This window comes from Neopelma chrysocephalum, unplaced genomic scaffold (assembly GCF_003984885.1).
Source record: "Neopelma chrysocephalum unplaced genomic scaffold, ASM398488v2 Primary Assembly neopelma1_26, whole genome shotgun sequence".
NCBI lineage: Eukaryota > Metazoa > Chordata > Aves > Passeriformes > Pipridae > Neopelma > Neopelma chrysocephalum.
This window is the reverse complement of record NW_020897695.1, coordinates 11,048,510-11,064,558: the sequence shown is the minus strand read 5'-3', so window position 1 is coordinate 11,064,558 and position 16,049 is coordinate 11,048,510. Positions and strand designations below refer to the sequence as shown.

The following is a 16,049-nucleotide window of genomic DNA, read 5'->3' as shown; positions in this document are numbered from 1 at the left end:
CTTTTTTAGAATACCCTTCCAAGAAACAATGACCCCAGTTGCAAAGACAGCTTGTAGAACGACAAGCATGAGTAACTGGCAAAATTAAGGCTCTAGGGAGTCAGGAGCATTCATTGTCAGCATCAGGAGCCAAGCTCTGCCAAACTCTAAAACAGCATTTGAAATGAGCAGGCTTCATTTTGAGGTGGGGAAAAAACCAACTCATTGGCACAGACAGGATGGCAAAACTACGGCACTGATTGTCAGATGCATAAAGGCATCAATAAAATAATGCTCCCACTCAAAAACTGTCTTATAAAACAAGAGAAGCTGCTTCTCTTGATTAAAAGGATTGCCTCTGGACATTAAACAACAGCATCTGTTCTTCACACTCTGAGCACCCTGAGTTTGCTTTGCTTTCTGTCCTTGAGGAGTTGGGGAGGAAGGAGGACAAGATAAGACAACTGAGACAGTTCAAGCTAGGAAGACTTCACAGCAGTTCTAAAGAGTATTTCCCAGGAACTCAGTGAGAGCAGAGGGAGCAAACTCCAATGCATTATTTAAGACTACCCCCACACAGCTGACCCTTTATAGATGCATATCAATAGAGCAGCCTCCACCAGAAAGAGGCTTCTTTATGAAAAAAAACTGAAATAGAACTCAGAGATGCTGAGAGGAAATAACACAGCCCAAGGGAATATCTGCATTCCATGGTACAATAAGGCAGACTCTGAGGGGTCAGCAGATGACAACGGAGGGAGGAGAGCAATTCACAGCTTGTTCATAGCACTCAGTCACCTCTAGGGCATAAAGCTCTGGCACAGAATCACCTTGTCGATAATCCATCACCTACACACTTGCGTGCCCTGTCACAGAGTCATATTTCATTAAATAATGGTTTTCTGTATTAAAATCCATTTCACAACATTGCATTGTTCTTTATGCCTTGCCTTACCCCGGTACCTGAAAGCCACTGCTGAGTGCCTGGTGCAGTGTCAGGCAAGGAGCCAGAGGAGTGCTACGCTTCGCAAGCTGTCTGTTGCACTTTGCTACATATGCTCAGGCTACTTCTCTGAACCATCATCCGGTCTTCTTCCTGATGGACACTTCAGCTGGTAGGCCTGGGAGTTTGGGATTGCCTTGGGGCTGTTTTGTACAGCCTCAGGTACAGTAGCTGATCGCAACATTTGGGGTTTTTTTTTACTCAAGGAGCATTCAGCTGTGCATTTTTACCTGCTTGTAAGAATTTTTCAGAGCAATTGGCAGATATTTTGTTTATCAAGAGAGAAAAAATATTCTTGAAGGTTTGTTGACATGCTGCGGATAAGGATAGATACAAACCCATATGTATATATATGCCTGTGTGTGCATGTGTAGATGTAGAGAGAGATGATTGATAGATTGACAGACAGTTCACGATACAATCACAATTCATTTTTTTATGTAGATACATATACACAGGTATAACATTCCCAGGCTTCCTAAGACAGACTGCAGATTCTAAATCTTAAAATATATCAATACATAGGAGAGTTAATTAGTAGAAAAGAGTAATCTTCTCCCCTTCCATTTGCCATTTTAATTCAGGGGTATTTTTTTCTTATTGTTTACACACCACTGCCTTTGTACTTTGATTACAGCTACCCAGTCTATCTCGTATTGGCCTTTTTAGCCCCCACGCTCTTGTAACAAACATGGGTAGAGCCCTTCCCAAATCTTCGTTCGCGAAGCCTAGCCATGATGATACAGCTACCCAGTAATAAAAATGACAACAAAACTGAGCCCATTTCATCTGTGGGATGATATTCATACTGTGTGCATTTCTGGCACATTGCAAAACATTGGGAATCCCTGGTCAGGTGTCATCAAGTGGAATGGAAAATATTCACCCAAGAGGTGTACTGTTAATCCAGCTGACTAAACGTGTGTTTTCCTCTACTGAATTTTCTGCTGGAAATTTTCCTATGACCTGATTTTTGCTTCCTGACCTGATGGGGTAGAGACAAACCTGCACAGTGTGAGAATACGGGAAGTCAGTGGCTGTAATTAACCATTCATGAACAACTCAAGACTGAAACCTGTCTACAGAGCTAAAAAGGTAAATTATCTGTAAATACTAACTTCCTTTCCTGCCATGATGGCCATATCCCGATCCAGATAAAAGAAAACTGGACCTATGTATGGAACCAGAAGCTTTTGCACATCTCTTGGTGTGACCACTGGTCTTGAGTGAGGTCAAGGTTTCCTGTTAGTATTTCACTCGTTGTCTCATTTCAGATACTTCAGTGGCCTTCAGAAAACCATTCACTCTCCCTTCATTCCCCCAACCATAAATAAGTGACAAAAGAAATAAGACTGGGTGCGGTAACTAAATATAGGAGAAGGTGTAAGTAGAAGGAACCTACAACCCTTTCCTTCCTCCTCCATCCCTTCCCCACCCTCTATGCCTGACCAGTCTGTACATAAATACATTTGCCTTTGCTGTTACCAGCTGTCCTTATGTGCATATACCCAGCACATATGGATAGAGTTATTATCAAGGCAGTCATATTCCTGAACAGCAATGATCATCACCGAAGTCAGCAGCTGGGGACTGTATTTTCATGAGACTTCTGCTTCTACCAATAATGACCTGCAAAAAACTCTCTGCTGGACCTCTCTCTAATGAAAAACAGAGTTTTCAGTGGAGACAGGCTAAAGAATTTTCACGTTATGCTGTGTTGTGCACACATATTACAAACAAACATGAAATCAAGTACACCTATGGGCCTATTGTTCCTGTCTCCAAACAAATCTCCTGTTTGAGAGGTCAGTCTGAACTGACCTATAGCAAAGACTGAAAGGTCAGTCTTTGCATTATCCATAAGGCTACTTTGCTGACTCCTACCTTTTTTTTTCACCTGTGTATCTGCTCGATGCTCCATCACCCTGGTTATGTGTGGACTTGGAGAGCCAGCAGTGGTCAGGGGTGAGCTCTGGCTGTGCCGGGTGCAGGTTTGTTTGTCTGTGAGGGCACCTTGGAGCTGCTCATTGCAAGGCAGCAGTCACAATTCTGAGTCCTGGAGGAAGGATAGACCTTTCCTTCAGGCAGAATTTTCAGACTGGAAACTCCTAATTCATCCTATAGAGAGGGAACTCTGATGCCTTCTAGGAATTATCTGGCAGAACAATCACCTCTAAGAAAGGACTTTTTGTTTGCTGTGAAAAATATAATTGGTCTGCCTTCTAATCCAAGTGTTGACAAGATGTTGACAGTTATACTTATCAAAAGACTCAGATGTTCTTTTCCCTTTTATAGTTCAAGCACCTTTTTACCAGGTTCAGGGCCTCAAAGCATTACATAATTACTCACCTCACTTCCGTTGTTTGCAATATCTCTTCATCAAGCAGTACAGTTTGTAGCATTTTTAAGAGAATCAATAAAAAAAGCAGCAAGGTTGCCTGATGCTTGTGAAGTTTTTGGTACAAATATGCAGGTAAAATGGAACTCTTTATGAAGATCTATCCACAGTCATATAATGTCTTTACATTTATTTCCTCACATTTACTTCCAGCAGCTCTGTTGCTTTCTTATTACTGAAGATCCACAATACCAACAATCCTCCTCCTTTCTTTTAGATTTCTTCTAATGACCACCAGCAAAGGGATTTTGCAAGTTAAAGTAATAGTGATGTAAGAATTTCTGTCAAATCCATGGGATGTATTTCTGTGCTTTTACTACAGTTCAAAGACAAAAAGTTTCCTGCTGTATTTCATATGTATACTACATTGGCTAATTGTAGCACAATTGATGCAAAAAAACCTCTGAAACAAAGTATGGTTTAAAGCATATAATCAGTAAAGCAGTAACCTCCAGATCTTCACATGCCTTGAAGGTCATTCCCTGCAGAGAGCAGAAAGCAACTGAAGTAACTGTAAAAGGCACTGTGATTTCTTTTTCCTGTGCAACAAATGAAAGAAAGTACTGCTCATCAGAAAGCAACCATTTCCTTGAGGGTAATCTGCATGGCTAAACCATGTTTTTCAGGTTTTAAAGGTTCCGCTTTAATGATCTCCTTAGTCCTTGACTGCCTTAAGGAGCCTGACCCATTCCTCTGTGGGTATTTTTTCTTGCATGCTGCACAAAAAAAAATCTGAGGAAGCCTTCATCGCTAATAAGAAAGAATTGACTGCTTCCAGAGGCTGGTTTAGGAGGTTTTGTAATAAATCACTTTGAATCACAGCCAGAGGTAATCGCAGGAGTGAAGATTATCTCCCTCTGACCATGTGTAAATTATTGTTTGCTTTCAGACGTTACAGTCCCTGCAACATCCAAGTATTCCTCCTATATCTTGGCCTTCAGCACTCCTGTTTTTAAATAGTCTTAAATAAAGTTATGGCAAAAAATATGGAAGCAGGCACACAGACACAACATTGGGAAGGATGGGGAGTATAAGTACAAGAAGAAACAATAGGAAAGAGACTGCGACGTGACTGAGAATTTGAACTTCAAACTGTCTGTCCACCTATGGGATCTGAATCACCACACAGAAATAAAAAAAATGTTCCCCTACCTCAGTGACCATCATAGTGGATTTTAGCCTCTGGTTTGCAACACCATGTATTACAAATAAAAGTTGAAACTAGACATGCCAGAATCTCTTATTACTTTGAGCTGGAAGTACAGTGCCACATCTATAGCTGGGCATGTCCTTTGCTTCCTCAGTTTATGTTCCTGCTAAAATAGATCAAGATGACTTCACTTGCCTTTTGCTTTGAGTCTCTTAAAGCATGTCATAAAGATAGGCCAGTAGCACTGCTTAATTGACCATCGATACTAGTATCAATACTAGCTGTAAATAACTCATCTTAGGTCAAATAGAAATGTTTTTTTTCAAATTCATATGAATTTCTTTTAATTTATTTCATTCAGTCCCCAAGTCCTTTAAGAGTTGTAGCAGAAAAGCAGGAAACATAGGGATTATGATAATGGTTCAGTGCCTCAAATTAATTTGGTCCACAATTCATTTGAGATTCCTTTACAGATTGTACCACTTTGTTATCCTTTAGCCTTTTACACAGATGGATGAAGGAGCTCAGAATGCAGAATAAAGAAGGAAGAGGTAGAAGGAAAACACCAAGTATATAATCAGAGCATGATATACAGTTGAAATCAGCAGAAATGTGATGCATAAGAAGAAGGGAGGATAAACACTAAGAAAAAAAAACCAGTAACAATGTGCAAGAAAAAAATCAATTTATTGTTCCATCTGTGTAGAATGAATTTGATCCAACGGTCTCAGAAGTCACAGTGAGAATTCTTATCTAACAAAGTCAGCTATAGCTCAGGCCACACGTCTGCCTTTTTACAGACAGTTTACAGAGTATGACCAGACATCTTTCTGCCATTATGAGTATACACACCTATCTCAGTGTATGTGAGAATATGTGTATTTCCACAGTTCCTTTGAAAGCCACAAAGATTAAATGCAGCCCTTTTGAACAATCAATAACAACAAGGCAATTAGGGGCTGAGTGGTCATACAGATACATGTACGTTTAAGGGTAAATCTGCCGAAGTACAAAAACTACAGGTTTAAATGTCACAAGAACCAGTTAGCACAGAAATCAACAGCAGCTGGAGTCTAATCCTGCATCATTCTATCACAGGCAGCTTTGCCAGTGATGCTCTGAGTGCAGGACTGGTGCCTGGCTACGGCCCACCTTTAAGTGGTGGAAAAAGAGGACTTAGGTAACAGTGAACGCTCTCCTCCACAGTCACAAACAATTGTTCTTCCTGCCCCTGTAATCTGTGCCATATTAACCACTTCTCACTGCAGTCTGTATTCTCAAATGGAGCCTCTCCACATGCCTATGTACTACATTAACCTTCAGCAGTTTCCTTCAAATACCTGTACTTGCCTGCAGGCCTGAAGAGGGCCCCTAAGCACCTTCCCCCCTTCTTACCATTTCCAGCGCTGCTACTGACACACCTGTTACAGCTGAAGATGAGGTTCTGAAGCCTGTAGCTGTTCCTCAAAGTACAGAAGCTGATCCACTTCAAAGCAATCGCTTGCTCTAGAAACCAGTTTCTCCAAATATCTCCTGATCTCCTCCTCACTGGCATTCTGCTGTCTCGCTTGCCTGAGATAGCTGTACACAGCCTCAAACACGTCCATTCCCAGCTTCCCAATGGCAGATCTGGGGATAGATATTGTACAGAAGGTCAAGTAAAAGTTAATACACATTATATTAATAATACAAGCAATAACTAGTACTGATTTTTTCTAAATGTTGTAGTTTTGATTAAAATGATATCATGATGCACCTTATTTGTCTGACAGTAAAAGCAACTAAAGTTTCCTGGAGAATTCCTCCATGATTGTTTGCTATACAAAGAGCTCAGGAGTAAAAACCTGGACATAGTAAAGTCATGGGAAGCATGGCCATCGTCACTGTTACAATCCAAGAATCTTTTCCATGCTGAGTCCGACATACTCTTTTATCTACAAAAAGTCTGGTATACATACATGTATCATTTCCTTTGGATTTCATCAAAACCAAAAAGGAGCAACCCCAGTCAGCTGAACACCAGTGGCATTTTATGTGAACACATTTTGGGATTCATTGCTTTATTTTAGCTTCTATCAAATACAAGAAAACCAATGTACAAGCTCAGCATGAGCTAACTGGCACTTATTTCTTTTCCTACAGTGCTCTCCTTTTATCAGAAAACAGATCTGTAATTCAGTGACAAAACATACACTCACAGTATCTTAATGTTGACTTATAAAGAAGACCCATTTGAAAACTGCAAGGCAATGAACATCGTTTCTTCCTTCTAAAGGAAAATGTCTTTAAATTCACGTATCACAGGCCACAGGTAACAAAATTTTTCACTCAGTGATGACTTCATAATATTTTGATGAAAATATCAGAGTAATTTTCCTTCAGCATATCAGAGACTATCTACCTACTCTGCACACTTCTGCCACAGGATTTGTGCTTGTTTTTTTCACTGAAGTTCTATATGTTAGAGCAATTGAGAGTTGGTTGTCTTTTAGTATCTGACTTGCACATTTTAGAGGTGATGATGCCTTCAATTAGTTAGAAAGTTAGCTGGACTAATTGGAATCACACTGCAGGAACATCTGCAATTTGCATTAAAAATGTCTTACTTTGGTTAGATAAACTTGTGCTAAGCAGCCTTTCCTCCCACTAGCATTTTTGCTAGGATTTCAAAAGTATTTAGGTGGGACAATCATTCCCTTTTCCTTCATGCCATGACAGAAGATCTGTCATGGCATGAAGACCTCTTCAATAAAGCTTCTCAGCAAATCTGAAGAAGGTTTCTCTGACAAATTTCTCTTCCAGATACTAAAATAATTGTATCTGAGATTCCCAAGTATTTCTCAAGCATTACACATGTAATTTTAGAACACCTGATGCCTTAACACTTTGCTTGGTAGTAATTCTTTCAGATGAAAAGGGAAGAGAACCATGTCATATGGTGCCTGCATTAGACTCCACAGCCAATGCCTGAGGGCAGCAGGGAGCTGGGACACACTCGGCTTGTGGCCATACCAAGGATTGCCCTTTCTGAACTATACAGCTATTGAGGTGTCTGCTGGTGCCAGCATTAAGGCTTAACACTTCAATACTCTCTCTGCACATTGGTTCAGAGGGAGGGGGCACAACACTTCCCATAGCAGTTTAAATGGTTAAACCTGCCTCCCAACATCATCACATACTCCAGTTGTAGTTTTTTGCTGGTTTTGTATTGATTTTGCTACATGTCTACCACCAGGGCAAGGTCAACTGTTCCAACAGCATAACCTACCCAAAGGGGTAGTTGTGATGCCTTTGAATTTTTAGGATTTTTAACTTTTTGTAGATTTTAATGTAGCTGTATAGTCTGTCACACTTTAGAATAGTAGTTAACACCCATCAAACCCTATTCCCCTATTTCATATTGAATTTTCTCCATTCTTTAGGCTTGTTTAGTCTCCTTTCAAGGCAGCACTATAGTAAACACATTCTGTTTAAGAACATATGCACCCCAGGCTTGAACAACAAGATACCATCATAATCAAAGCAACCTTCAAGCTTGGAACCTTGGAGAAGCTCCAAAGACCATATGTGTTGTGAAGAAGAGGAAGATGAGGAAGAAGAGGAAGAAAGGGGTCTTAGGACCTCCAACTCAATTTCAGGGGAGGCATGCAGGGGGCAGAGCTGAGGGCGAGTAGTTCCTGGATCAGACCACAAATTGTGGAACCCCTGGGCAGGGGTGCGTGCCTTTTTGTACTCCTTGTGCTAGAAGGCCTTCATTAAAGACCTGCTCTATATCTTATCTCTACTAAATCAGCCTGGTGAGGTTTTTTTTCTCCCCGATTCTGAAGCAACAGTTGCTTTTCATCAGTGGTCATCCTGTTACTGCTGAGGAATAACATCATCATAGTGAGATGGCAGCCAGTAAGAGTCCCACATTATGTATATTCCCCCATTCTTAGGAAACCATGACAATGAATTTTACTTTATTGCTTCTCAAACTTCTACTCCCATCCCACTTGCTCTTTCCTTTCCTTGCACCTTCTTCATGCCCAGGTGTGATCCCCCTTTGTCTTCACGTTACCCCTCCTGCTGGTTCCTGACACAGAGGCAGATCAGGAATTTGGGGCAAAGAAAGCCAAGACCCAGGATCAGAGGCCACAGGGCCAAGTTGGAATCTCTGCAGATTCAGACTTGACTCAGTGCTGCTTCCTGTAACTAGAAACTGCCTTTTTCTTTTTTACCAAGAGTGTTGCTTAGGGGAAAACTAAAACTCTTGGAAATAATTAATTCTCAGACACTGGAAGCTGAGGGATTGGATTACCACAAAAAGCTAAGTAGAGATTTGTTTGACAAATAATGTATATTTCTTCACAAAACATCATCAAAAATATCACAGTATTTCTCTCCAACAATTAAAAATCAATACATGAGAAGCTATTTTGAAATCACTGCTACTTCATCAGTGCCTTTACTGACTCTTCTCTCCGTCTTAGACAAGTGTGTTTAATTTTTTGTCACAGTTGTCTATTTGAAGATGAAAAATTAAGCAAATATGTACCTTAGGAGTATTGCTTCTGCCAATAAATGTGACCTGCAGACTTGAATCTTTTCAGTTCAGCTTGGGAGAGCATGCAATTCAGCTAATCTGTATAACAGCTGATACAACAGAATTATTGGGGAAATGTTCATAGGTTGAAAATTAAGGGGTAGGTAACAAAAATTACAACCTGCTTTTACAAAAGAAGACATTAGGCTCTGTTTGGACTTGAGAGCTGCATTAATATGACTCTTCTACCACATCATGCATTTTCTGTCACAGAGGCAGAAGTGTGGAGTCTAAGACAGTAAATGTCAAAGAGGTGTTACTGAGTGAATCTATCACCCTGATTGAGGGAAGGTGGAAATCACTTCCTGGAAAGCAAAGTTTGTCCATTATGGCCCTGATCCCTTGCTAGGGGATATTTGTCCATCCATGTGAAGTCCTACAGAGGTACAATTATGGATTTTGCACTGCCCTTCTGTTTATAGTTGGTTTGATTTCACATAAAATACAGGACACCTGCACTACTGTTTTGAAATGAATAGAAGTCAAATCACCAAATGTGCTGTGAGAGCAAGTACAGAATTCCCATTTATACTCCCATTTGGCCATCCATGTTTTCTGATTTACTGACATTTACTCTGTACTATCTTATAGCTCCCTCACCTACAAACACACTATGAATCATCATCTCTTTCTCAGCCTAGACAACACAAGCAAAGGGGATATCTAGGATTTCATTACAGTGACCAACTTTGTGGCCCAAACCCCCATCCCAAACTGCCCTAAATTGTTTTTCAGTGTGCTGAAATCAAAGGAGTTACATCGGGCTCTACCATTAAAGGGTCTGACCCAGGATGATACACACTAATGTGTTTAAATGTCATATCTCAGATTGGTTTTTCTCGTTTCACTGGTTTACAGAGGCTTACATAGACGGAGAGATTCATTGAGCACAACTTTTCTCACTCCTTTTGGCTGTAGAGAGCAGTCTCAATGCTCCAGATAGAGGAGGCACAGGGCTGGGGACCTCCACAGCCTGGAGACATGGTGTGACCACCAACTTGTGGCTGCATAGCAGATATTGCCAGTCTGGGGACACTGCCATGCATGGAAGCTGTGGTCTGAAAAATAATGCCTCTTGTTGCCAGCTTTTGTGCAGCACACAACCCACGCCTGAGAAAATTAACTGGAACAAGCCCAAAGGCCATAGAAGCAGACAGATATCTCATTTGTGGATAATAATGGGGTTTGGACATGAGATAGAGACGTGGTTCTATCAAGGATAAGGCACTTCTGAGCATGTGAGAAGCAGTAAGAATATCAGCAAAAGGGCACTTACTACTTCGACTCACTGCTGGCATTAGAGGGGAGCTAAATAAGAGCCTTGAGAACTGCAATTTTATACTCAGGGTGTCTAAAAGTGTTCCAAGGAATTTAGTGCATCTGGGCCCAAATGAATTTGTCAGGCTATCTGGTGATTTGCAGCTGATTTCCTATGCATCACTGCAAAAATTACTAAAATTTGACAATACAATAATGTTGTGTTCTCAACTGGCTGAGGAAGTTGTAAATCTTTCCCTAGGTGAACAAAGAATTTTCTATTATCCCATGGGTCTTTATTTTGACTATTCTGCTACCAGCTACATATTAACATTTCCTTTCTGGTTTGGAGATCAATTACAATGCACGTACCTTTATGCAGCACTGACAAAAGCCACAAAACAAGATTAATGCTTACATTTGTGCTCCTCCATGGGCATTAGCAGCCAGGTTAATATCTCTCAACAGCTTGTCATTGCTTGCCTTGAAGGATGAATATGACACAAATCAGAAGCTAGAGGGGTTTTCAGCTTCTCATTTTCAAATGTCATTCAGCATGATGGCAACTCATTTAAAACCATCCTGCTCTCCCTCATGCACTCCCAAAGGGAAGTGTCACTCTTTGCTCGAAAACACCCAGTTTTCACTAGTGCCTCCAGGGAGCTGTGTTGTGGTCTGTGCTTGGGAGCAAGGAGAGGCTCTGTAGGTGCCGAGTCACCACGCTCTGCACAAGTCACTACTGAACACGCCAGAGTAATACCATGAAAGCCCCTCTGGATCAGGCATCAGCAACAACATCTCACCTCTGTGGTAACAGGCAACACATGCACTGCTCCTAAGACAACCACAGAAAAATCAGTTATTTCAAAATACTATTGTTACTCATGACTACCTCAACCTTAATAAAGAAACTTTCTGGACATGGAATACCCATTCCAGTGGGCATTTATTTATCTTTTTGGATGCAGCCAGGCCACCTGCACTCAACATCTATGAGCATACTCTAAAGCAGAAAGCAAATCTGTCTTGATTTGGGCTCATGAGGCACAAAAGCAAGTACAGGGATCTTTGAAAGAATAATTTCAGTAGATGCCACTAAATTCTGTTCTCCCTAACCCAAAGGTGTCCCTATGGAGTTCAGCAGTATTACTTAGGATTCTCATCAATACATTCAACTCTGATTTGTCCCTGAACATGCTATTTCCAAGCATTAATTTATTAACTTTATATTTCTCTTTAAAACAGTACAATTGTTTCACTTTGCTGTGAACCAGCAGTGACGTGAATCTTGGTGAAAAAGACTGTTACATTTATCTCCCAAGATGACTCTGCAAAAGAATCAGGAAATTACATATCTTTAATCTCATACAAAATTCTGGTTTCTAACTGTACCAGAAAATCTTAGGATATCTGCTACAACATCTCATGGTTCAGTAAACAAACAGGTTTATCTCAGAACACAAAAGATCTTCGTCCTCTCAAGTTATCTTCCTGTCATTCAGTTTGCTGGCATTACTGACTATGAATGATTAAAACTTCTTTGAAACTTGAAAGAAATGGCTCTGAGTTCAAAACTACACTTGCAGCAAAGCTTGTCTGTTGCTGCATAACAACCCTTTGAGATCTGCTAGAAGAAGTGCATAATAAGTTCCACGATTTATTTTTCAGGAACTTATTTCTAAAGGTAGGGTGACACCTTTCTAGTTCTCACAGCTGTTCAATCTTGGGAAATGGCAAAGTCTAACAAAAGGCCTTATTAAAAAAAAAAAAAAAGGAAATTGAAAGAATTATTATATAAAAGCTAGTAAAAAAGAAATCTGAATTGCTAATATTAGCCTTCACCTTCAAGCCTCAATGGACTTTGACTTTATGCATATTACTGCTGAATGAAAATTTCTTCACTTGAAGACACAATGATAATTTTCATAATTCATCCTTAATTACTTCCTAATTCCTTAATTAAAACACCTTAATTTGATTGCAAACAAAACTCTCTGATGTCCTACTTCAAAGACCTGCAAAATCTAAAGCATATTTAGGACATGTTTTCCCATAAGCCAGGAAGGATCTTATTATTAAAAGATGTAGACACACAGGTGAAGAAATATCAACAATAATGTTCCCCATGCACCTCATTTTGAGAGATAAATGAATTTTTAAAATAGGAATTGAAACTGACATCTGCTCTTGGAAGAGGTGTTAATTAGAGTTTAGAGCTGTTAGTTGAAGTCTAGCTACTATGAATTTAGAAGATACTCTTTCATAAGAGAAAATTTTTTTTAGTTTTTCCCACAGAAAGAAACAAATTACAACAAAACATAGCCATTTAAATCAAGCCTGAATATTCCAATTTTAAAGTCTTCCTATGCCAGGAAATTTACTACCAATACTAAAAATGAGAGAGGAAACATATTTGCTTATATAGAGCTATTCTTCATGAGAGAGGATAGGTGAGAATCATGCTGTTTAGTGCCCATGAAGAATCACCCAAAGCACACTTCCCTGGGTTGCAGTTTCTTTGTATGCAATCCAAGACTTCCCAGTATTGCTAAAACTATTTTAAACAACATCCTGATTTTTAACAGCATCACGGCATACAAAGAATCTTTGAAAAGTCATTAGTTTAATTCACTCAGCATCACTGATCAAGGTCAAGCAAAAATTCATGGCACATTTAACACATACCTGATGCTATTTGTTTTGTTTATCAATGTATTTGTTTTAGACAGATGTGTCTGAAGAGAAGCATAATATACAGCTACATCTTGAATGTGGGCATGCAAGGATACAGTAGTTACCTCTGAAAAGTCAATAATTATATACAGTTCTCATAAGAGTTTAAGAATATAACTGCAATCTCTTGTTCAGCTGTGTGTAATAAAGAGTTAATGCTGATTTCTTCTTACATGACTTGATTTTGGGAATTGTACATCTAGATGCCTGAAAATACAGCATAAAAAAAAAGAACAAAGATTTCTACTAATATTCACAGAAACATAACAATCATAATATGCTTTCTAAATAATTTGTTTCAGCTAGTAGATTCACAAAGATAAAACCCAAGCTCACTCTGAAATGTGACTGATGCAGAAAAATTGTCATTAAGCTAAAATGCATTTTTCCAATATTCAACTCCTTTTATTTTCCTGCAGAAAAATGTTAATGGAGATACATGTCTAATGTGTTACGTTAAAACTAAGAGCAAGGTTAGGCCTTACAAATACTAGTACCCTCTGGTTTTGTCACAATCTTTGGCCATGTCTAGCTAACACAAACATGGTACATAGACTACTGTGAACGTAGTACAGTTGGTTTGGTATCTCCAAACTCTGAAGACCAACACCTCATAAAAACAAGGTGCTCAGCAAAGAGGTTCCTTGCAGAAGGAGACAGACATGCAATAGAGCCACTTCTGATGCTGCTGCACCCTCAGAAGAGGCGGCTGCTCTCTTTGGAGTAATGGCAAATGCGGTGTTTCGGATCTGCAAACCTCTTCCCAATGCAAGGCAGTTGTATGTTGCCCAGTTTCTGGTGGTTTACCCCTATTTTTTATGCTACCAGCTGTGCATTGTTTATTTTCTTCCACACGGGGAATGTGAGATGTATATACCTTAATGACTCACATGTACAAAAGAAAGAAATCACTATGTGATGACTGAGAAATAAAAAGTAAGATTTTTTTCTTACAGAGAACTACAGTATTAGAGTAGCAAGTAGATAAAGACAGAAGCAATATGGGACACAATACACATTGGTAGTCCTGGCAAGGGTTTGGTAAATGCCCTTTTCATATTCCCTACCTATATTTCCCCTAAGTGCCTCTGTAAACTTCCCAAGGTTGCAGTGCTGCTTCTAGTAAATACTGTCAAGATTCTTCAAGTGGTTCCACATTGAAAACAGACTATATAATTAATGCTGCGTGAAAGCACTCTCACATTTTCAAACTATTGACAAAATCAAGGTGCTAGAAAACTGAACAGCTCAATCTATGCATTATGTATGCACAGCATGAGAAACTAAGGAAATCAGGCTTTGTGTGCAAAACAAAAAGGTGTATAACTCTAATTCTCCAAATGTTTTGTGTTTGTTCCTTGACACTTTATAATCAGTCTATACTTATAATTTTATATGTTTTGCTATTGGACTGCAATTTTCAAACTGAATAAAAACTCTTTCTAGTGCTAAACAATTAGAAAATTACTGTCCACTCACAAAGAAACCCCTTAAAATTCAGGACAACAGAATGGCTCATGGATCTATGACGTGCAGCTCAATAGGGAAGCTGAAAAAAATATGAGTTTTCTTTACATATCTAAGTAAATTCACAAAATATTGCACATTATTTTAAGGGTTAGACCTGAGGTTTAAGTAATGTGAAAAATGAGCATTCCAAGAAAATACATCAATTTTAATTGTGCCCTATTACACTCACTCTAACTACTGAGTTTGTTCTCATCATTCATTTCAAAGTGAATCACAACAAAGGTAAAGTTGTTAAGGACTGTTGAAGTGATGGTATTGGCAGGTGACATGCTTTTCCCATGTCAGATGCAGGACGGAGAGACGTAGTATAAAAAACAAAGGGCTGCCCTTTTTTGACATGGAAAGGGGAAGAGTATGGACAATGGGAAGAGTTGAATGAAGACCCATGGCAAGTGCATGAGACCCTCAGGTTCAGCTTTAGCCTTGAGGGCATACTACTGCTTCTGCTCCAGAGGACTCCCACACTTCTGGGCAGGAGCCACTGTCTCACTTCCCCTTATTTCTTCTTGGGCAGGATTCACCTGTTTCCACTTTCTCTCTCAGTTGTTGCCTTGGGACAGCAATGACTCCAAGCCAGAAGCACTTCTTCCTGATAGGAGCCAAAAACCAATTTCCCAGTTTGGTCACATACAGGTAGGTTTAACTCTCCTAGTGCTCCCCGTTAGTTTACTGTACTCTCACTTGCTTTTAAAGCAAACAGAAAACAGCAAACCCCAAATACTTCCTTCAAATTTGGGTCTGGAAGGTAATGGTGCAATTATCTTGAAATACATTTACAGTAACAGAAAGAGAAACTTATGGACTAAGATGTTTAATGTGTTTCCATAATGAGCTCATTCAAGTCATTTGGAGACTGGCCTTTAAAAATGACGTGTGAGAAACTGTGACAAGGAGGATGGATTTGTAAATAACATTTTTGGCTTAGCCCAGGAGATGCAAAAAGCTATGGTTATGCCTTAAGATGTCTTGGGATCACCAGACAGAAATCATTACCAGAAAATGGAGTGTTGAACAGAACAACTGTGGTGTGCGTAAGAGGAATTCAATGCTCAGAAACATTTCATGATCAATACCTTCAATACTCTACTCATCTGCAAAAAACCGTGAGAGCTCAGTGTCAATAAACTTCCTTACCAAATATGTCTTTTGTTTGTGAGAAGACATCTTATTCCTCAAGTATGTTTGCATCATGGCACCTCCAACATGACAGTCAATGGCAATTCACAAGTCACTGAGAACTTTTTTAATGGAAGTCTAAAAAACCAATTAGGTTTTCTATATTTGTTGCTTTTGTCTTCACCTAAAGTTGCCTTCAATGACGTCAATAACAAAACCAGTGTCAGCAGGCTCAAAAAGGTCCACCCAACATCTAATAAAATACTACATCAAATAATACTTTCTTTACTGCAATAAT

General features: G+C 39.5%; 1 protein-coding gene across 2 annotated transcripts in view; it reads right to left on the bottom strand.

Annotated features, from left to right (window-relative positions):
• Positions 1 to 5,195: 5,195 nt before the first annotated feature.
• Positions 5,196 to 16,049, bottom strand: part of NEK11 (NIMA related kinase 11) — an 87,317-nt gene continuing 76,463 nt past the window's right edge. The window contains exon 15 of one of the 2 annotated variants that reach the window (XM_027675531.1): positions 5,196 to 6,159. In XM_027675531.1, coding sequence (XP_027531332.1) covers positions 5,843 to 6,159 — 317 coding nt within the window. In that variant the 3' untranslated portion in view covers positions 5,196 to 5,842. The remainder of the gene's footprint in view (positions 6,160 to 16,049) is intronic. The other variant, XM_027675532.1, reaches the window with a different exon arrangement.